At 64.0% G+C, this 19577-nt stretch overlaps 3 protein-coding genes across 5 annotated transcripts in view; 2 read left to right on the top strand and 1 right to left on the bottom strand.

Annotated features, from left to right (window-relative positions):
• Positions 1–2900: 2900 nt before the first annotated feature.
• ZNF414 (zinc finger protein 414) lies at positions 2901–6505 on the top strand. Its single transcript, XM_040990276.1, has 8 exons — positions 2901–3019; positions 3818–4136; positions 4293–4400; positions 4548–4653; positions 5144–5487; positions 5589–5639; positions 6054–6230; positions 6366–6505. The coding sequence occupies exons 1-8, from the start codon at positions 3017–3019 to the stop codon at positions 6440–6442; spliced, it is 1185 nt and encodes a 394-aa protein (XP_040846210.1). The 5' UTR covers positions 2901–3016; the 3' UTR covers positions 6443–6505.
• A 1867-nt stretch (positions 6506–8372) lies between these two features.
• On the top strand, positions 8373–13689 carry PRAM1 (PML-RARA regulated adaptor molecule 1). Its single transcript, XM_040990396.1, has 10 exons — positions 8373–8429; positions 9812–10934; positions 11019–11094; positions 11189–11277; positions 12648–12702; positions 12813–12924; positions 13043–13205; positions 13323–13356; positions 13450–13484; positions 13589–13689. Exons 1-10 carry the CDS (start codon positions 8427–8429, stop codon positions 13624–13626), a joined length of 1728 nt encoding a protein of 575 aa, XP_040846330.1. The 5' UTR covers positions 8373–8426; the 3' UTR covers positions 13627–13689.
• A 213-nt stretch (positions 13690–13902) lies between these two features.
• HNRNPM (heterogeneous nuclear ribonucleoprotein M) overlaps positions 13903–19577 on the bottom strand; it is a 31055-nt gene continuing 25380 nt past the window's right edge. For 2 of the 3 annotated variants that reach the window (XM_040990395.1, XM_040990393.1), the window contains 4 exons: positions 17488–17541; positions 15403–16169; positions 14940–14991; positions 13903–14358 (listed from right to left, as the gene is read on the bottom strand). In XM_040990395.1, coding sequence (XP_040846329.1) covers positions 14195–14358; positions 14940–14991; positions 15403–16169; positions 17488–17541 — 1037 coding nt within the window. In that variant the 3' untranslated portion in view covers positions 13903–14194. The remainder of the gene's footprint in view (positions 14359–14939; positions 14992–15402; positions 16170–17487; positions 17542–19577) is intronic. The other variant, XM_040990394.1, reaches the window with a different exon arrangement.

Raw genomic sequence — 19577 nt, 5'->3', positions numbered from 1 at the left:
CAGGCCTCGCACAACATTCCCGAAAAGTTAGGAATGCGAACCATCCATGCGTGGGTTCCAACTTTTTTTTTTTTTGGTATGAAATATAGATTTATCTTTACACTGTATCTTCCATGAAGTTTTTTGCTGTTTTTTTTTTTAAGATTTATTTTATTTTTATTGCAAAATCAGACATACAGAGAGGAGGAGAGACAGAGAGGAAGATCCTCCATCCGATGATCCACTCCCTAAGTGACCACAACAGCCAGAGCTGTGCCGATCTGAAGCCAGGAGCCAGGAGCTCGTCTGGGTTTCCCACTTGGGTGCAGGGTCCCAAGGCTTTGGGCCGTCCTCCACTGCTTTCCCAGGCCACAGGCAGGGAGCTGGATGGGAAGTGGAGCTGCCGGGACTAGATCCGCTGCCCCTATGGGATCCCGGCGCGTTCAAGGCGAGGACTTTAGCCACTAGGCCACCATGCCGGGCCTCTACGCAGTTTTTGATCTGCCACTCTCCCTTCACCCAAGCTTCAGTGCCCACAACAGTCAGGGCCCAGCCAGGCTGAAGGCAGGAACTGGGAACTCGCTCCAGGTCTCCCATTAACCGCTGCCTCCCAGGCCAGGGTGCCCATGGGCAGGAAGCAGAGCTGGGCATGGCAATAAGGGACAAAGGTGTTAACTGCTGTGCCAGATGCCACCCCCCCTCCACTGTGTGACATGTTCTACCACACAGTATCTGTCACTGTATCTTGTGAATGCAAACCTCAGCGTCCCCTCGGCCCCACCCTCTCCCAGGCCCCACATCCTGTTGATTCTCAACAGCGCCCGTGTCCCTTGTGCGTCCTCAGGACCCCACTCCACCAGATCACACAAATCTGACATTCTTTTCTATATATGAAAGTCATAGGTGTCATATATATATGATGCATTTTTTTTAATTGGAAAGTCAAATTTACAGAGCGAAGGAGAGACAGAAGAAGATCTTCCATCCACTGGTTTACTCCCCAAGGGGCTGATCTGAAGCCAGAAGCCTCTTCCGGGTCTCCCACACGGGTGCAGGGTCCCAAGGCTTTGGGCCGTCCTCCACTGCTTTCCCAGGCCACAGGCAGGGAGCTGGATGGGAAGTGGAGCTGCCGGAATTAGAACCGGCGCCCATGTGGGATCCCGGTGCATGCATGCAAGGTGAGGACTTTAGCCATTAGGCTACTGCACCAGGTCCTATATATTTTATTTTAATTTGAAAGGAAAAGAGAGGAAGGGAGATCTTCCGTCCACAGGTTCACTCCCCAATTGCCACCAATGCCCCATCCTCCCGCTCTTCCCTCCACCAGCCAGGGATGGGCCAGGCAGAGCAGCCAGGAGCCTGGAACTTCCTAAGGGTCTCTCCTGAGTGGGTGCACGTGAGCAGGGAGCCACTGTGAAGGGCTGGAAGCCATGCGCTGGGACAAGGCAGTCGGGGGCACCCCAGCAGGAGCAAAGCCACAGCCTGCCCGCACCTCCTGGTAGACCCGGATGGAACTGCATGGCACTTCTCAGCTTCTCCAGCACCTCTAGACTTGTTAAACCACTCGTCAGGGGTGACAAGGACACAACCCACGCTTGCCCCAAGTTCACTTCCGGACCCGGGTCTGCGTGTGCCAGATACCGTGCCGATCACCCACACAGGGGTGGTGGGAGGTGGCGGGAATTTGTCCCGCAAAGCACAGAGCAAGGAAGAGCCCGGGGAGGTTCCAACAGGGGCTGACAGGTGCCCGCCCGGCTCGTGTCCACGCTCCCATCATGACCGACCTTCCCCTGACCGGTCCAGGAGGGGCAGGGGGATTTTCAGAGTGGCTGCGTGGGCTTCAGGAAGCCCCTGACAGGTGTGGCGGCGGGGGGCTACATGGAGCTGATGGCTACCAGACCCCGAGTGTCCCTGACTGGACGGACCTTCCAGCCAGGTTACAATCCAACGGGAAGAACAAATGAGCCCAAAGGTGCAGCGACTGGACCCTCGTAGCCGGTTTAGCCACATCCACCCCTCCTCGGCTATGAGACAGGCAAAGGACAGCCGGGGTTACCGGGAGAGAGGCCGCACCGGTCTGTCCAGCTCGATGACCGGGCTGGACAGCTCACGGGGCGCCGCCCCCTCCGTGCACCCCGCTGGGTCGTGTCACCTTAACGGCCTTGCACCCCCACTCTGCACCCAGCCAGCAGCCGGACCCCCATCACCCACCCCGGGGCTCCGACGGGGACCCCTGCCACCCCACTCTCCACCAAACCAAGAAGCCGGATCCCCGTTCCCCACCCGGGGGCTACGACGTGGACCCCTGGCACCCCACTCTCCACCCAGCCGACAAGCCAGACCCCCGTCCCCCACCCGGGGCTCCGACGGGGACCCCTGGCACCCCACTCTCCACCCAGCCAGCAGCCGGACCCCCATCACCCACCCCGGGGCTCCGACGTGGACCCCTGGCACCCCACTCTCCACCCGCGCAGCCGACCCCGTCCCCACCGGGCTCGAGGGGACCCCTGGCACCTGCCGCCGCCCACCCCGGCGCAGTGGCCATGTGCCCTTCCGAGAGGAGGTAGTGAGTCAGGGAAGGACACCCCTCGGGCAGCTGGGCCCCTGGAGAGAGAGGGGGGACACCGTGTCCGAGTGCCGGGGACCCCCGGGACCCCCAGGACCCCCGGGACCCCCGGCACCCCGTGTCCGAGCGCCGGGACCCCCGGGACCCTCAGGACCCCCGGGCCCGGAGAGAGGGGAGACGCCGTGTCCGAGCGTGGGGATCATCGGGACGCCGTGTCCGAGCGCCGGGACCCCCGGGACCCCCGGGACCCCCAGGCTGAGCCCACCGCACGCCCCGCCCCCGCCGCCCGCCGCCCGCCGCCCGCCGCGCAGCCCCGCTCTCGCCCCGCCCCGCGCTCTCGCGAGAACTGCGGCTCGCAACATGGCGTCGACGTGAGCGCGAGGCCGCAAGCGCCCGGAGCCAAGTGGCCGCCTCCTCGCGCCCGAGCCGCCGGCGCTGCGGAGGACGGGGAGCCGAGCCGAGGAGGGGAGGATGGTGAGCGTGGGGCCCCGGGACCGCGGGCGCGGCGGAACGGCGTGGGGGGAAGCGGCCACGTCCGTCCCGCACACATACCGAGCTCCGCCCTGACATCCGGGACACCGCGCCCCTCGCAGCTGGCTGTCACTCGGCGGGGGGCGCTGACCCTGCTTCCGGGGCGTGGCTTCCGCCGGGCCACGCCCGTCGAGTGCTCAGATCACGCCCCCAATACTCAGCCCCGCCCACTGGTGGCTCAGGTCACGCCCCTGGTGCTCAGCCACACCCGCTGACGGCCCCGCCCCGCCCACTGGTGGCTCAGCCCCGCCCGCTGGTGGCTCAGGCCACGCCCCGACGCTCGGCCACGCCCCCAGCCCCTCCTCCTGCGCTCTGCAGCCCCCCCCAACCCCCAGGTCCGTCTACACAGCTCCGGGACTAGCGAATTCGGCCTCCAGCCTCAAATATTGCAGCTTCTGGCCTCTCCAGCCGCTTCCCTCTCCAGAACCTTAGCCCCGCCCAGCGCAGGCCACGCCCCCGCCCGGCCACACCCCGTCCACGCCCCCCCACCTGTCCACCTGTGCCCGTGTTGCAAGACCAGGTGATGCGTCCTCCATTCGTGATGGGGTTGCACGAGGCAGGACCTCCGTCCACCTTACCTAACACCCCTTCCTGTTGGTGCCTCCTTGGCAAGATGGGGTTCCAGAAACGTGGAACCCACCGGGTTGTCCTGGCCGAGGGAGGAAGGAAGAAGGAGTCAGCCCAGGTCGGCTGAGGCACAACAAGGGGTTCTCTCTCTCTCCACCTCTCTTTTTCCACCAGGAGGAAGAAACTTCCAGGCCCAGCCCAGACAGGGCGGCCACTGCCCAGCCCAGCTCCAACGGGACAGACAAAGAGGCGGCCGCGTTAGCCCCCGCCGGGGCAGCCACCAGTGCCTCTGGTCATTGTGCAACCACCTCCATGGAGGAAGAGCCAGGCCCTGAGACCGCAGCTACGCCCCCGGGGTGGGACCGTGGGGGCCCCGGAGGACCACAGCAGGGTGGCTCCTCCGCCCCAGACCCCGGCCCCAGCCCTGGCCCGACCGGCACAGCTCCTGGGACCAGCGAGGATCTGCGGCCTCCCAGACGGCGTCCGGCTCCAGGTGACCTGGCCACGGGTAGGGGTGAGCCCCTCCTGGGGCGGGGGAGAGCCACAGGCCTGGGAACTGTACAAATGAGGACGTGTGTGTGCGTGCGCCAGGCTGTGGTGGGACAGGGCCCCCTGCTGACCACCCAGTCCTGTGTGTGCCTCCTTCCAGGAAAGCACATCACTTGCTCCAGCCCCAGCTGCTGCCTCAGTTTCCCCAGCGTCCGAGAGCTGGCCCAGCATCTCCGCACCCACTGCCCACCCACACAGTCCTTGGAAGGTAGGGGCTGGCTGCCAGGGCCAGGGCCAGGGCCAGGGGAGGCAGGCAGGCAGGCTGGCAGGCGAGAGTCCTCCCCCCCAGCCCCTATCCCATCCCCGCCCGAGCCAGCCTGGACCACTCCTTCGCTCTTCGCCTTGCACCTTCCAGGCAAGCTGTTCCACTGCGCGGCGCTGAGCTGCACCGAGAGCTTCCAGAACATGCAGGAGCTGGTGGCGCACAGCAAGCTGCACTATAAACCCAACCGCTACTTTAAGTGAGAGCTGGACCCCTGCTGCGGAGGCCTGGGGTGGTGGGGGGGGACGACTGGGGGGGCGTGGGCGGGAGCAGGTGTGGGGGAGATAGGCGCGGGAGGAGGGAGGGAAAGGGTGAAACCACAGCCGCCCGGAAAAACCTGCAAAAACGCACACCACCTCATTAGAAGTGGAGACATGCTGAGGCGTCTTCCCAGCGCGCTCCAGGCCCGAGGGGTCAAGCTCCAAGAGCAGGAGGCGGGGGGAGGTGTGGAGTGTCCCTGGGCACCGAGTGGTGGGGGGACGTGGGATGCGCGCACACACACACACACACACACACACACACACACACACACGGCGGGTAGCAGCAATCCTGGACACGCGCCTAGAACGAGTCCTGGGATGCCATGAGTAAGCGCACGCATTCACGCATGCACGCACGCACCTTGTGAGCCGAGAGCCGCGGGGCCACCCAGCCCTGTGCCCCCCACCCACCCACCCACCCACCCGCAGGTGTGAAAACTGCCTCCTGCGTTTCCGCACGCATCGCTCCCTCTTCAAGCACCTGCACGTATGCGCCGAGCACGCGCAGAGTCCCGCCACGCCAGCACCCCCGGCCCTGGACAAGGAACCCCCGGCACCCGAGCGGCCCCCAGACCCTGACCCTGCATCGGCCCCGGGCTCGCAGTTCCCGCTGCTCGAGCCCTTCACGACCCCCGCCCCGACCCCCAGCGGACCCTTCCTGCCCTACTTGAACCCTGCGCCCTACGGGCCAAGCCCCCCACGCCTGCGGCCCTTCCTGGCTGCAGCACCGGGGCCACCGGCCTCCAGCGCTGCCGTCTGGAAAAAAAGCCAAGGTGAGAACCCGTGCGTGGGGGGGGGGGTCTCCTGCGGGGAGAGGCAAGCTGGGCGCGCCCCCCGACTCCAGACCTGAGCCCCCCGACACCTGTTCCCGCAGGTGCAGGCGGCAGCCCCCGAAGACCACAGGGCGGCTCCGATGCGCCCTCAGGTGCGTGCAGGTGACCGCGAGGGAGGGTTGGAGGGGTTGCTTCCCCACCCCCGTGGGGACCGTGCACACGCTGGCAGGTATCTGAAAAAAAGCCACCCCCCGCTGAAATACAAGATTTTTGCCTTAAAAAAAAAAAAAATTAGCACCCGCGCCTTCCTCTGCGCCGGCGCCCCCGCGTGAAACGCGTCCCCCCTCGGAGCAATCCTTTGGTTCGTGGGAATAGGGTCACGGATAAGCCGTTTAAGGGCGCGACGACAGGTGGACGAGACGAGGAGAGACGGACCCGGCAGAGCCTGGTGGCTGCCCGCGCACGCACGGCAGCTGACGGCAAACGGGGCCGGGTCCGAGGCGGCTTGGCGGAGCGGTCCTCAGGGCGCGCGGGCCTGATGGGGTGCCCGCCTGCCTGCCCCGCAGGGCACACGGCCCCGAGCCGCATCGTGTGGGAGCACACGCGAGGCCGCTACTCGTGCATGCAATGCGCCTTCTCCACGGCCTCGCGTCCCGCCATGACCCTGCACCTGGAGGACCACCGACCCGGAGGAGGCGGCCCCGACGCCCCGACGCCCGGGCCGCGCCCCGACGCCCCCGCGGGTAAGGCCGAAGGAATGGGCGGCTGGAGAGGCCGGGAGGGAGGGGATCCAGGACCGGAACCAGGGCAAACGAACTAAAAAAACAAAACAAAAAAACCCGAGGCTCAGGCGCCCCCTCTGCGTCGCCTCTCTCCAGACCCGGCCCTGCTCGCACCCAACGCGTCGCCGCTGCCTGTGTCAGAAGGGGAGCTTGCCGCCTTCTCCTCTCTTTGATCCCGGCCGAGATGGAGGGGATGGGGAGGGGGGGCGGGTGGCAGGATTGGGGAGTTTTGTAATCCCAGGTTGCGCGAGGTGGGGGGGGGTGGATCAATAAAGGAGGCGGAGAAGCCAGCCTGGCTGTGTCTGGGTCCCTTGCCCCCTTACCCCCCGTGTGCCCAAAGCCCTGGAGTCCCGTCCCCCCAGGATCAAGTGCACCCCAGACCCTGTGTCATCATCACCCCGTCCCCCCCAGGGCCTGCCATCCGGGTGTCCAGTTCCTCTGTTTTAAGCATTCGGAAGCACTTTGAGGCCCCCTTCCTGGGAGACAGCAGGAGGCGGTACCCTAAATACCTGCATCCCTGCCACACACACACACACACACACACACACACACACACACCGTGGGGACACTTAGATGGAGCTCCCGGCTCCTGGGCTTCAGCCTGACCCCACGCTAGCCACCAGGCATAAGCAGATAGATCGCTTTCCTGTGTGTCTTCCCCCCCAAAAAAAATTTAGATAAAAAAACATGGCCGGGGTGTGGTGGGGCTCCTCCCGGCAAGGGGACGCCCATGAGCGACACCAGGCAAGCACTCACACAGGTGCACAAGCCTGCAGGAACCCCAACTCCTGTCCCCTGCAGCCAGTTCACCTGCACCTGGATGGGGCCCCGACCCTGGCCTCGACTTAGTTCCTCCCAGCGCTCCGGAGGTGCGTGGCTGCGCTGCTGGCGCCAGAGCAGAGAGGACGCGTCCCCTGGTGGCTCACGGTCCCCACTGCAGACGGTGGCTCCACCATCCTGGGGAGGAAGGGGTGGAGTGTTGGGTCCTGCAGAGTCAGCTGGTTAGCAATGAGCACCTGCTGTGTGCCCCCAACCATCACCAGACCTCCTGTCCAGCTGGGTATGACTGCCTCCTGCCAGGATACCCTTCACAATCGTGGTCCAAGCCGCACCCCCAGACCACAAACTACACATTCTGTCTGTTTTTTTTTTTTTTAATTTTTTTCCTAAAGCCAAAACCGAGGCTCAGGGTGGGGCCTGGGCCCTGCGGATGGACTCCAGCCCAGGTCTTCATCTCCATCCTCTGCTTTCTGAATCCTCCTGACATCCGGGATGGTCCTCGCGCAGTCCGCCCCTTCCCCACCCCACCCACCCCAGCCCCCCCCCCCAGCCAGCAAATCAGTCCCAACAGGAGGGAAGTCCTGCCGACAGCCAGCCACGACCCAAGTGTTGAAAAGAGGAAGGAACGTGAGGCAAGGGAGAGAGATGCGGTCACACAGGGACCACTCCCCCGCCAGCATGCGCCCGTGCGCTCACACACACACACACACACACACACACACACACACACCCCACCGTGTCTCCACCCCAGACTGAATGAACCTGAGTCTTTTGCCTCTTTGGGGACACAAGGTCCCCCAGGAGCCGACACGAGTGGAAAAAGAGGAGACAGCAGTGACGTGTTCCAAGAGGCACCCCCACACAGATGTGCAGCTGTCGTGTGCCAGTAAGCAACTTAAAAATCCATGAGGAGTTGTCCAGGCCCGCCTCCCCCCATTCGCTTGGGTCCCAGTCACAGCTCCCCGCGAGGTGCTTGGATCCTGCTGCTCCCCAACCTGCCGCTCACCCGGGACAGCTGGATGCGCGCAGCTCCTGCCCTTCAGCCGGGCTGGTGGATTGCGGTGAATTGCAGCCATTTGGGGAAGTGAACCAGTGGATGGAAGATCTCTTTTGAGCCTTGAAAAAAATTAAACATAAGAGAGGTCTGTGTTGGGAACTTCACGGGGCACCTATGAGGCTGCCCTGGAACTTCCCCCCCACCCCCAGAGGTCAGCATGCTCCACAGGCTCAGGGGCCGGGCTGCGGCCACTCCCCACCCCACTCGCCTCCTTCCTCTGCGCTCCCCGCCCGCCCGTTTGGCAAGCCTAGGGGACAGACGCCATACTGACTTCCCGAAGGGAGCAGCCTTGGTGCGTGACCCATCAGCTGCCTGCAGCCATGGTAAGCTCTCCACCAATCCCGCCCCAGGGGCCCCGGAGAGGCTGGGCTAGCCAGGCATCAAAGGGGGCACCAGCAGGTGCACAACGGGATGGATGCTGGGAACGAGGTCAGAGCGTGAGAGGAGAGCACGTTGGGCCCCCAAGGCACAAAGGTACAAAGACGACCCCTGCCCAACCTCGCCTTCAGGAGCCAGGACTGGGGCTGTGATTTCAAGGGGGTACAACCAGTCCACCACCCCCACCCCACACCTCTTTTCCCCAGCTCAGCTTGAATTAGCAACGCCACAGCGACAGGGGCTTCCTGCAGGGCAGCTAAGAGGGCCTTGCACCCTACCCCTCCCATCACCAAGTTCTGGGTTGCCCTCGGAGGCAGGCAGACTTCTGGAGCTCCGTATGGTCGCCGGGCACACCTGGTGGCATTCACCGCTGTTTCCAAGGATTCTCCTTGGCACCTAGCATCCAGCAATGGAGAGCATGAAGCACAGATGGGGCGGGGGTGGCGCCAGCCACCTGCAGCTGCCCTGCCTCTTCCCACAGTCTCCCTAGCCCCTGGGGGATGCGAAGCCTGTGTCTGGAAGCCCCCCCCCCCCCGGGTGTGTGTCTGTGTGCGTGTGGCAGGGGGAGGGTTGATCCGAGATGCTGTGGTCTTTACACACCCATGTGTGACTGTCGGGCCAAGTATGCAACTGGCTATGTGACTCCGTTCCCCACCCCCCCACCGCCCCGCAACTCCAGGGATGCGTTCTAGGACCCCCTCACCCCCATGGACCCCCAAAGGTGAGGATGCACAGGTTTGTGCTACAGCAGGCGTGGGGGCTGCACGGAAGATGTGTGTGTGCACACACATGTGGCTGCACGGCCCGAGAGTGGCTCCGCCACGGCGCTGGGCACAGCGTGCCGGCTGCAGGCGCCTACCTGGCGGACAGCAGAGGATCACCAACCCCTGCCAGTCAGGGAGGCTGCTGGTGGGGGGCGGGGAGGGAGGAGGAGGAGGAGGAGGAAGAAGAGCCGATTTGGGTGATCCAGTTCCTCCCACTGTGGTGGAGTGGGAGGGGTTGGAGGGGAAGGCAGCGAGAAGTGGTTAGGTCCAGGATGCTGTTTCGAAAGTGGAACACAAGGAGGGACCCGGCCCCCAAGCAGGGTGGAGGAACGAAGGCCTGGGGTCGGGGAAGGGGGATGGTGGCAGATCAAGGAAGCTGTCATGGGGCCGGGCAATGGCCAGAGCCTCCAGGGACGAGGTCACTGGGTGGAAGGGTCGCACCAGACCCTGGTCACTGGTGAGGGGTGGGGTGGGGGAGGGATGCGGTGTCAGCGGCCAGGTCAAAGGGGGGAGGGTGGTCAACCTGACAGTCCCTGCCGACCCCCACCCCCGTGACCCCTTAGGAGAGCCAACAGTACTTCCGGAGTCTCCAAGCCAGATTCCAGGCGTCTGAGCCCCAGTCCGACGAACCCCCAAGAAAACCCCCCAAGCCCGAGGTCAACAGACTGAAGAAGTTTCCACCGTCCGAGGTCGCCGATGTTTCCAAGAAGCCCCCGCCACTTGAGGTCCCTGGGGCCGCTCTGAAGCCCTCTAGGCCAGACCCCAGCCATCCTGCCAGGCCCCCCGCAGAACCCAAACCCAGCCCCTTTCCCAAGAAGCCCCTGCTGCCCGAGGCCTCTGGCCTTCCTAGGAAGCCCCCGCCACCTGAGGTCCCTGGGGCCACTCTGAAGGCCGCCAGGCCAGACCCCAGCCATCCTGCCAGGTCCCCTGCAGAATCCAAACCCAGCCCCTTTCCCAAGAAGCCCCCGTCGCCCGAGGTCCCCTGCCTCCCCCCGAAGCAGCTGCCACAGCCCAAGATGGGCAAGCTCCCTCAGATGCCAGAGGTCACGGGGGAGCCCCGGCCCCATTCTCCGCACCCCGACCCGCGTGTGCTGCACCCCAAGAAGCCCCCACAGCCCGGACTGGGCAGCCTCCCCAGGACGTGCTCGGAACCCGAGGTCAGCGTGCTGGCCGAGAGGCTACGGCAGCCAGGGCTCCCAGTGCCAGCAGCAAAGCCCCCGCAGCCGGGGCTGGGCAGCCTCCCCAGGACGTGCTCAGAGCCCGAGGTCAACGTGTCGCCTGGCAAGTCCCCAGGGCAACCCAGGCACCCGGCAGTCCCCCGCAAGGTCTCCCAGCCGGAGCCCAGCACACTGCCCAAGCAGCGCCTGCAACCCCACTTCCTGGCTGGAGTCCCAAGGAAGCCCCCACTCCCAGGCTCCGTCTCCGAGAGTTCACTGCCCACGGTCATGGCCCACTCCGGTCCCCAGTGCCACCAGCTCAGCCCTGGGCTTGCAGTCCCTGGGAAGCCCCACTGGATGTCTGGAGGTCTCACTTACAGGGAAGGGTCAAGGTCGGACCTCAGGGCCAGCTATCCCCCCCGGCGGAGGCCTCTCCCCGCTGCCAGCAGCCTGGGACCACCCCCAGCCAAGCCCCCGCTGCCCCCAGGCCCGGTGGACATCCAGAGCTTCCGGAAACCATCAGTCACAGGTGGGGCTGAGTGGATGGCGCTGGCACAGGAGATGCAGAGGGTCCCAGCCAGCTCCTCCTGCCTCCAGCATCCGTCCCCCCTCCTTTCCACAGCTCTGCAGAGGGCAAGCTCTCCTGCTGGGACCCCCTCCCAGGCCCTACTGTGTGGCGACCCCAAGCCGTAAGCACAGGGAATAAAGGGTGGGTCGATGCAGGCTTGGTGGGGGGGTGGGTGCTGGATCAGGCCCTCACCCCTGTGCCCACCACCCTTGCAGGGAGCCTGAATACATCTACGAGTTTTATGATAACCTGGAGCCCGGGGACCACGGCAGCTCCAGCCTCAGCCCCAGCCGGAGGGGCCCAGGTTGGCTGCCTTCCTTCCCGCGGGACACCTGGCAGACAGGGTTAAATTCACAGTCTGACAAGGGGGAGGCGTGTGAATTAAGGGGAACCCCTGTTCAGCAACAACCACTCCCCCCAGTGGGCGCTGGGGGACGAGATGCCAGGTTGGGTCTGAGGTGCCCCAGGATGTGGGCCTGGCAGTCTGGAGAGAGAGAGGCATGGCGCACACAGGTTTGGCTCCAGGGGCAAGTTCCACAGGCCACTCCCGCCAGTCTGTCCAGACCCCTGGGCAGCCCTGCCTTCCTGGGGTACCAGAAGACCCCCCCCCCCTCTTTCTCCTAAGCATCTGCTCATGCATACACGGGCCTGTCACCCAGTGTGCAGCCCCCCAAGGCCACAATACAGACGCCCAAGCCCTGGGGTGTAACAAGAGCCTGGCTCTGGCTCTCACGAGGGTCCCCCAACCCAGCTTCCATGGTGGGGAATCGCCAGCCCAGGCTCTGGGGAAGGAAGGGGTGGTGACGGAGCCCTGGGCGCCCCTTTGGCTGTGCTGGCCCCCGGGAGATGCTTGCAGCACCTCGGTGTTGGCACACAGCTTCCCCAAAGTGCCCTCGGAAGGAAAGGCTAGGGCATGGGGTCTACAGATGCCACTCAGCCCAGCCCTCCCTGCATCAAATGCCACACCTGCTTGGCTCTGCCTCCTCATCCCCACCCTGCAAAGGTTGCTGGGCACTCTTGGAGGTCCATATTTGCACTGCTGCGTGAGACCCACACCCAGCCCTACCCGGGACATTGCCCAAGCTGCCTGGCACCTGCCCTGCACTGCAGATTCCCAGGGAATGCCCTGGGTGACCACCCAGATAACAGGGTACCCGTCTGAGAGCCAGGAGCAGCTGAAGGGAAGGTGTGTCAGGGGTCTAGGGGTACAGGACCCTGGATGGCACCGCATCCGAGGTCAGGTCAAGGTCAGCATCTGGTGGGGGCAATGCCAATGCCCACAGTGGGCTGCTGGATGGGAGGGCGACTTTGAGCCCCAAGTCCTTGCAATCCTGCAGAACGCAGCCTGCCTCCTAGGAGGTAGGAGCCCAAGAGGGCCCACGGAGGGGGGCAGCCGCGAGGGCCAGGGGGCAGCCGCGAGGGCCGGGGGGCAGCCGCAAGGGCCAGGGGGCAGCCGCGAGGGCCGGGGGGCAGCCGCGAGGGCCGGGGGGCAGCCGCGAGGGCTGGGGGGCAGTTGGGTGGTGGTGCAGTCTTACCGTGGGGCAGGTACAAAACTTCTGAGTAACTCCAGTTACGAGGGGGAGAAGAGAGAAAGGACCCCCAGGCAGACCTGAGGCACCAGGGTGGAGGGGCTGAGCTCAAGGTGCCAGCCCCTGCTTCTCCCACCGGGTGCAGGTGACACGCCAAACACCCAGCCAGCCGCCAGACCACCCAAAGATGTGTCACCCAGGTATCGTGGCATGGGATGGACGGGAGGGCAGAGGGATGGGGCGGGCAGAAGGCAGACAGACCCGAGGATACAGCTTGCTCAGAGACACCCCTATTTCTTGGGGGACCCAGGAAGGAGAGAATCCCCCAGCCACAGCAGCCGCCACCACCCACGGACGTGAAGCTGCTGAAACAAATCAGGAAGGCCGAGAAAGCCGAGAAGGAATTCCGGAAGAAGTTCAAGGTGTGGATCACTGCCTCCCCCGGCCCCCTGCCCTGCACCACACCATGAACCAGGCCCCACGAGTCCCTGGCCAGCCTGGCAGCGGCAGCTCTCCTACCTGGCCCCCTCCCGCCCCCAGTTTGAAGGGGAGATCGTGGTTCACACCAAGATGATGGTAGACCCTAACGCCAAGACGCGGCGCGGTGGGGGAACACACCTGGGCATCCGGCGGGGCGAGATCCTGGAGGTCATCCAGTTCACCAGCAAGGAGGAGATGCTGTGTCGGGATCCCAAGGGCAAGTGTGAGTGAGCGAGGAGGAGGAGGAGGAGGAGGAGGAGGAGGAGGGGGGGGGGGGGGCAGCGAGGGAGGCGGCCCTGGCGACCTGCTGAGCCCTCGCTCACTCGCGCTCTCCCTGTAGATGGCTACGTGCCCAGGACGGCTCTGCTGCCCCTGTAAGTGCTGCTGCCTGGAGGAGGGGGCCGGGTGGGGCAGGGAGGGGGCCGGGTCAGGGTGCCCCTCGCTGACCGCTCTGTGCTCTCCGCCAGGGAAACGGAGGTGTATGATGACGTTGGCGTCTGGGGTATGTGGCCCCTGGGGGGGCGGGTGGTGGTGGTGGGGTGGCTGGAAGGGACCAGCGACGGCCAGGGGGGGACAGACGCCACTGCATGTCACCCTTGCTCACAGACTCGCTGGAGAGCCAGCCGTTCCCCCGCGAGCAGTAGAGCCCGGCACCTCCCGCTTGGCGGACGTCACCCACATAAAGCACCTCTCTCCAGCACCCCCATGTCGTGTCTTCTTTCCCTCCAGACCAGCATGCAGTCGGGGCACGGCCACCTGGGCGAGCTGGGTGGCTGGGCGCAGGGGCGCGGGGCACGTGGCTGGCTCCAGGTTAGCATGGACATGCCAAGCTGGGCACCCCCAAGCCGTGTTGGCAGGGGGCACGGCGGGCAGCTCCTGAACCCCGGGGCCGCTTCAACACAAACACAGCGCGCAGGTGCTTTCAGGAACCTGTATTTATTATCAAAGTCTTATCAATGTCAACAAGATGCCACAACTACAAAAAAAAAACAAAAAAACAAAAAAACAAACTGCGCACATTGCAATCTCAACGCAGACAGTCAAATGGAACCCCAGTCATTATAAAAGTAATTCAAATGACCCCAAAAAAGCAACTGAATCTCTTCAACTTCTTTATACATCCAGCCAACAAATTAAAATCGTTAACAGGAAAAAAAAAATACAAATCTGGAGGTCTGGTGTCCGTGTCCCGGAAGGCGGGCGCGCAGGCACTCAGGCGTTGCGGTCAATCCGCACGTCAATCTCGCGGCCGCTCAGCTTCGTGCCGTTCATCATCCGGCAGGCTCGCTCCGCCACCTCCGGAGACTCGAACTTGACCACGCCGCAGCCCTTGGACTTGCCGTTCTCCATCTTGATGTCGGCGTACAGCACGTGGCCTGGTGCAGGGTGGGACAGACCGCGTGTGAGGCTCACGCAAGCCCAGGCTGCCCGGGGGGACCAGCCCCGAGGGACACTCGCCGCCAGCACACGGGTCCCATCACGCCCTGTGCGCGGCCTTCCTGTGACTTCAAATACCACGGGGCTGTGTGACGTCAACCGACAAAACTTGGCTAGTCTGTTTGATTCACCGCCTCTCCATTCCAAGGCTGACACCCACACAGAGACCTGCAGGCCTGCAAATGCCGGCTAGACGCCTGGGGAGGGGGTGCCCGGCCTGTGGGAAACGGGCCTGCCATGCAGGGCCCTGGGGGCCAAGCACACAGCAGCAGGCGAGGGCCAGGCCTCCCGGGACACGAGCAGGTGCAGCCAGCTCGGAGATGGAGGAGATGGGGGCCAAGTCTTCAAGAGGCCTGGGAATCTGGACCTTGAAAAGGGAGGGGCAGCTGACACCCTGGAGCTCTCTAGGGGCAAGGCTGACACTGCAGGGAGGGGACGTGGAGCCACGGGCAGCTCTGCCCACGGAGCTCGGGAAGGCCGCAGGACACGTGGCAGTGGTGCGACGTGTGCCTCCACTTACCGCATTCATTGAATTTGTCCTTTAGCATCTTCCACGTGAAGTCAAACGGGAGCTGGGGGGGGAAGGGGAGACTGCTGCAGACCAAGTGTGACACACAGCCACCACAGCCCACCGCGTCATGGGGACAGACATAAGGCTATATGGCGGGCGGCCTGCCTGGAGCCCGCGGGACCACGGAGCCATGCCTAACCGTCGTGCCAAAACGGGCACCCTGCAGGGCAGCCGAGCAGGAAGTGGCTAGGCAGCTCCCCGGAGAAGCCCAGCAGCAGGACCCAGTCATCTGCTGAGTGCTCTGCGCTCCCACACCCCCCTCAGGTCCCCATCTCCAGGGACAGGGACGAGGCCAGCTCTCTTCATCACCCACTCCCCTTCGGGGGGGGGTGCAGCATCCACCCTCGAATCCCGTCCCTCCGTCCCTGGGCCTCCACCGCGCGCCCCTGACGAGCCCATCAGAGCCACTTACATTTCTCACAAAGATCTGGCAGGCCTTCCTGGCCACCCCGGGGGCATGGCCTCCAGCTCCAAAGGAGCCCGCGAAGCTTCCACCAAAGTTGCCACGCTCCATCTCAATGGCGCGGTCAAAACTGGCACCGCCACCGCCACCCATGGCCAGGCCCATGCGCTCGATGCCAGCGCCCAGGGCTGGGCCCATGCGCTCCAGGCTGTTGGCGCCCATGCGCTCCAGGCCCATGCGCTCGAGGCTGTTGGCGCCCATGCGCTCCAGGCCCATGCGCTCCAGGTTGTTGGCGCCCATGCGCTCCAGGCCGGTGGCCATGCGATCCATCACGGGGCCCATGCGCTCCAGACCGGCCCCCATGCCCGCGGGCACCATGCGCTCCATGCTCAGGCCCATGCGCTCCACGCCTGAGCCCATACGCTCAATGGTCTGGCCCACACGGTCAATGGGCGCGGCCATGCGCTCCAGGCCGAAACCCATGCCGGCGCCCATGCGCTCCACGCCAGAGCCGATGCGCTCCATGGTCTGGCCCATGCGTTCGATGCTGGAGGCCATGTGATCGAGGCCCAAGGGGCCCATGCGCTCGATGCCGGAGCCCATGCGCTCCACGGAGCCCATGCGGTCCATGACCAGGCCCATGCGCTCCATCTCGGAGCCCACACGATCCATGCCGTGGCCCAGGCCTGCGCCCATGCGCTCCATGCCAGCACCCCCGATGCGGTCAAGGCCGGGGCCCATCCTTTCGATGCCCGGGACACTGCCTCCACCTCCACCTAGGACAGACACAAAACAGAAGCAGGTGTCAGGCACTGGGCAGCCACGTGCACACCAACCTCGTGCCCGGGCACCGCAGCCCACAAGCACCCACAGAGCACTAAGCACACCCTTCAATCCACAGCCAACATCCCTCCAACACTGGCTGCTGTCAGAGCCGGGCAGGCGACACGGGCACCGGGACCGCGCCACACTCTGCCCACACCCGTGGGATGGAAGCTGTGGAGACACGCCCATGCTCAGTGGGCATCCAGCGTCAGGGACAACGCCGTGAGGAGACAAATGGGCCTGCCTCTCCTCAGCGGCCCCAGGCACAGCCAAGTGACTCTGCGAGCCACGTGATGAGACAGAGATGCAATGCAAGAAGCAAGCGATCACCAACACAACGCCAGCCGCTTCCGGGGCCCCCGACTCCCCGGCCAGCTAACCGCACACACAACCTAACTGGCTCCAGAAGGCCCCCAGGGCAGGCTGGGACAGCAGCCTGGGACCAGCTGGCAGCACACACAGCCCTGTCCATGGTGCCTGGTGGCCACTCCACGCCCAGCAGCCAGTACTGCCCACCTACAGGGCGCCAGTGCCACCGGCCGCCTCTGAGCAGCCCAGCCCAGCCCGGTGACCTTTCCCGAGCCACGGAATTCCTCCAGGCCGAATTCTCAGCTCAAGAGCAGCAGGCCAAATGGCAAAAAATGCACCAAACATCAAGGACAAGCCCTGCGAGGGTGAGCGTCTAGGCACCGGACACTCTACATAGGGCTTCAGCATACAAGATGGTGCCAAGGTCTCCGAGGGCTCTCGCAGCCACCCGCCACGGCAGTAAAAGCCAACGTCAGTCCCCAGGAAGAGGCCAGGGCAACTCGGCCAGGAGGCCCAAGGACCAGCAGTGCCACAATGCTCTGCAGCAGGAACCCCCGGGCAGTGGGCACTGGCTCTGTGCTTCCACCCAAGTTTACAATGTGGGCTGGGCGCCATCTGGGAGAAGCACCTGCTAGGAACCAGGCGGCGTGCTCCCAGCTCCCCCACAAGGGAACGATGGGGAATCTGCCTTCGGGACCCCACGAATCCCCCGGTCACACGTGGCTCGTAGCCCCAGCAGCCAACACTCGCACACAACCAAGCTGCCGGCATCAGCTCCCTGGCTCTTCAGCAACAGCCCTGCGAGGCAGGCGCTGGTCCAGCCCGCGGGTCACAGCAGTGTTAGAACAGAGAGGTTCACCAATGTGCCACACGTCACACAGCTGGGGCCAGGTGGGGTCCCGGAGCAGGGCACGGCAGGGGCAGCCTGCCAATCAGTCAGAGGCAGACCAGGGTTCCTACCTCCTCCTTGCTTGGCAATGATCTCTCCTCTCTTCAGAGCGTTACTTAAGATTTCTAAGGAAATCAGGAGAAAACAAAAATTAGCCACTTTGGCCATGGTAACAGAAAACACTCATTAACAGTTTCCGGAGTAGCCATACTACTGTATCAGCCGTTCACAGCGGGCTGGAGAGATGCAGAGACAAGACGGGCAGTCACGGAGGACTCAGGCGGGCAGAGTGCCAGCTGCAGGCGTCCCCGGCTGGAGGGGCTACAACACAACTGAGGGGCCCCGGGCAGAGCTCTGCTGCTGTAACCCTACTCCAGGCCAGTGGGGCGGGGGGCTCTGGGAGAGGCAGCCCGACCTGCATGGTCAAAGCCTCGGAGCTCATCCACCCGACCGCGTTATCCACAGAAGGGGCTCTGTGTGCGCACACCGTCACAGTCAATGCAACATAAATGAATCAGAGGATTTTTTGCTTTTAGACATTCTATAACCAAGCTAGCCACTCTGATCCGTTTACCGGGCCTGCTCAGTGGCGCAGAGTTAGGGCTCTGCAGTACTGGCATCCGGACGGGTGCAAGTTCGAGTCCCAGCTGCCGCTCCACTTCCAATCCCGCTCCCTGCTACTGATCCGGGAGAGCAGAAGAGGGCGGCCCGAGCCCTCGGGACCCTGGCACGCACAGAGGAAACGAGAAGCAGCCCAGCCTCCTGGCTTCGGCCCTGCCCAGCCCCGCTGGCTGCAGCCATCTGGAGAGAAGCAGTGCATGAGTGAAAAGAGCGGCCTCTCCCCAACTCTGCTTTTCCAACCAATAACCAGCACCCCAAAGGGCTTGGAGCCTAGGAAAAGCAGCAACGGATAACCAACCCAGTGCTTGGAACTCTGCCGCCACGTGGGAGAGCCCGTGAAGCTTCTGGCTTCAGTGTGACCGACCAAAGGATGGAGGATCTGCGTCATTACTTCTCTAGTCTAGTAACACTTTCAAAGGGAATAAATAAACACGGGCCGGCGCTGTGCCCGCTCAGGCGGAGCCCCCACCGGCGGCACCAGCATCCCATATGGACAGCAGTTTGAGAGCCAGCTGCTCCACTTCCACTTGAACTCGCTGCCAATGCACCTGGGACAGCCGCCGCAGATGGTGCAAGCGCGTGGGCCCCTGCACCCACAGGGGAGACGCGGATGCAGCTCCTGGCTCCTGGCTTCAGACCAGCCAGGCTCTGGCCGTTGCAGCCACTTGGAGTAGGTCAGAGGGGCAAAGAGCTCTCCTCAACTCTGCCTTTCAAATACAAACAATGGGCTCTCAATATGTAAAGCCATTCCAGTGGTTGCACCCTCTGACTCCAACAGACACATCAGGATAGCCAACTGTCACGGAAGCCGGTGGCTGGGCCCAGCACAACGGCTCAGCGGCTAAACCCTCGCTTCCCAAGCACTGGGATCCCATCTGGGCGCCAGTTCTTATCCTGAGTGCTCCACTTCCCTCCCAGTTCCCTAGCCTGGGAAAGCAGCAGAGGACGGCTCAAACCTTGGGACCCTGCACTGGCATGGGAGACCTGGAAGCAGCAGCTCCTGGCCGTTGCGACCTTGGGGCAGTGAAACAGCAGACGGAAGATCTTCCTCTAGCTCCTTATCTCTCTGTAAATCTCACTTTCCAACATCAGTGGCTTGGCGGGCTGCCATGTGCATGCGAGCACCGAGGTTCATCAGCCAGCTCTGCTTCTAACTGCAGCTTCCGGCTACCTCCTGCCTCCCATGGGCAGACCTGGACTTGAGTTCCTGGCTCCTGCCGTGGGCATTCGGGAAGTCAGACAGCAGGCGAGAGCTCAACTTACTCTCTCAAGCTCGGCCTCATAGAGTTCAAAGTCAGCTTTGTAGACTCTGCAGTGTGCACGTGGCGCCCAAGGGCTCCTGAGGTCACCCCCCCCAATCCCAGCACTCCACTCGGGTGCGAGGAAGCCGCTGGCCAAGCAGGTGCAAGCACATGGCAGTCGGATGGCACACTCCCAACTCTCCACAGGGAGTGTCAGCCCACTCTGTCGCCAGGCCTAAGCCCTAACCTGCTGGCCCGCACACACATCCCCTTGCTCCAGGACTGAGTGGCCCAGTTCA

This window comes from Ochotona curzoniae, unplaced genomic scaffold (assembly GCF_017591425.1).
Source record: "Ochotona curzoniae isolate NIBS_2020 unplaced genomic scaffold, NIBS_Ocur_1.0 contig_605, whole genome shotgun sequence".
NCBI classification, from domain to species: Eukaryota; Metazoa; Chordata; class Mammalia; order Lagomorpha; family Ochotonidae; genus Ochotona; species Ochotona curzoniae.
Note: the sequence above shows the minus strand (reverse complement) of the source record. Positions and strands in the feature narration are given on the sequence as shown.

Excerpts from the sequence above, each read along its gene's own strand:
- ZNF414 (XM_040990276.1), top strand. Across the intron at positions 4,137-4,292 it reads CAGACGGCGTCCGGCTCCAG|GAAAGCACATCACTTGCTCC; the intron begins GTGACCTGGCCA and ends GCCTCCTTCCAG. Across the intron at positions 5,488-5,588 it reads CGTCTGGAAAAAAAGCCAAG|GTGCAGGCGGCAGCCCCCGA; the intron begins GTGAGAACCCGT and ends CTGTTCCCGCAG.
- PRAM1 (XM_040990396.1), top strand. Across the intron at positions 12,925-13,042 it reads AATTCCGGAAGAAGTTCAAG|TTTGAAGGGGAGATCGTGGT; the intron begins GTGTGGATCACT and ends TCCCGCCCCCAG. Across the intron at positions 13,357-13,449 it reads AGGACGGCTCTGCTGCCCCT|GGAAACGGAGGTGTATGATG; the intron begins GTAAGTGCTGCT and ends GCTCTCCGCCAG.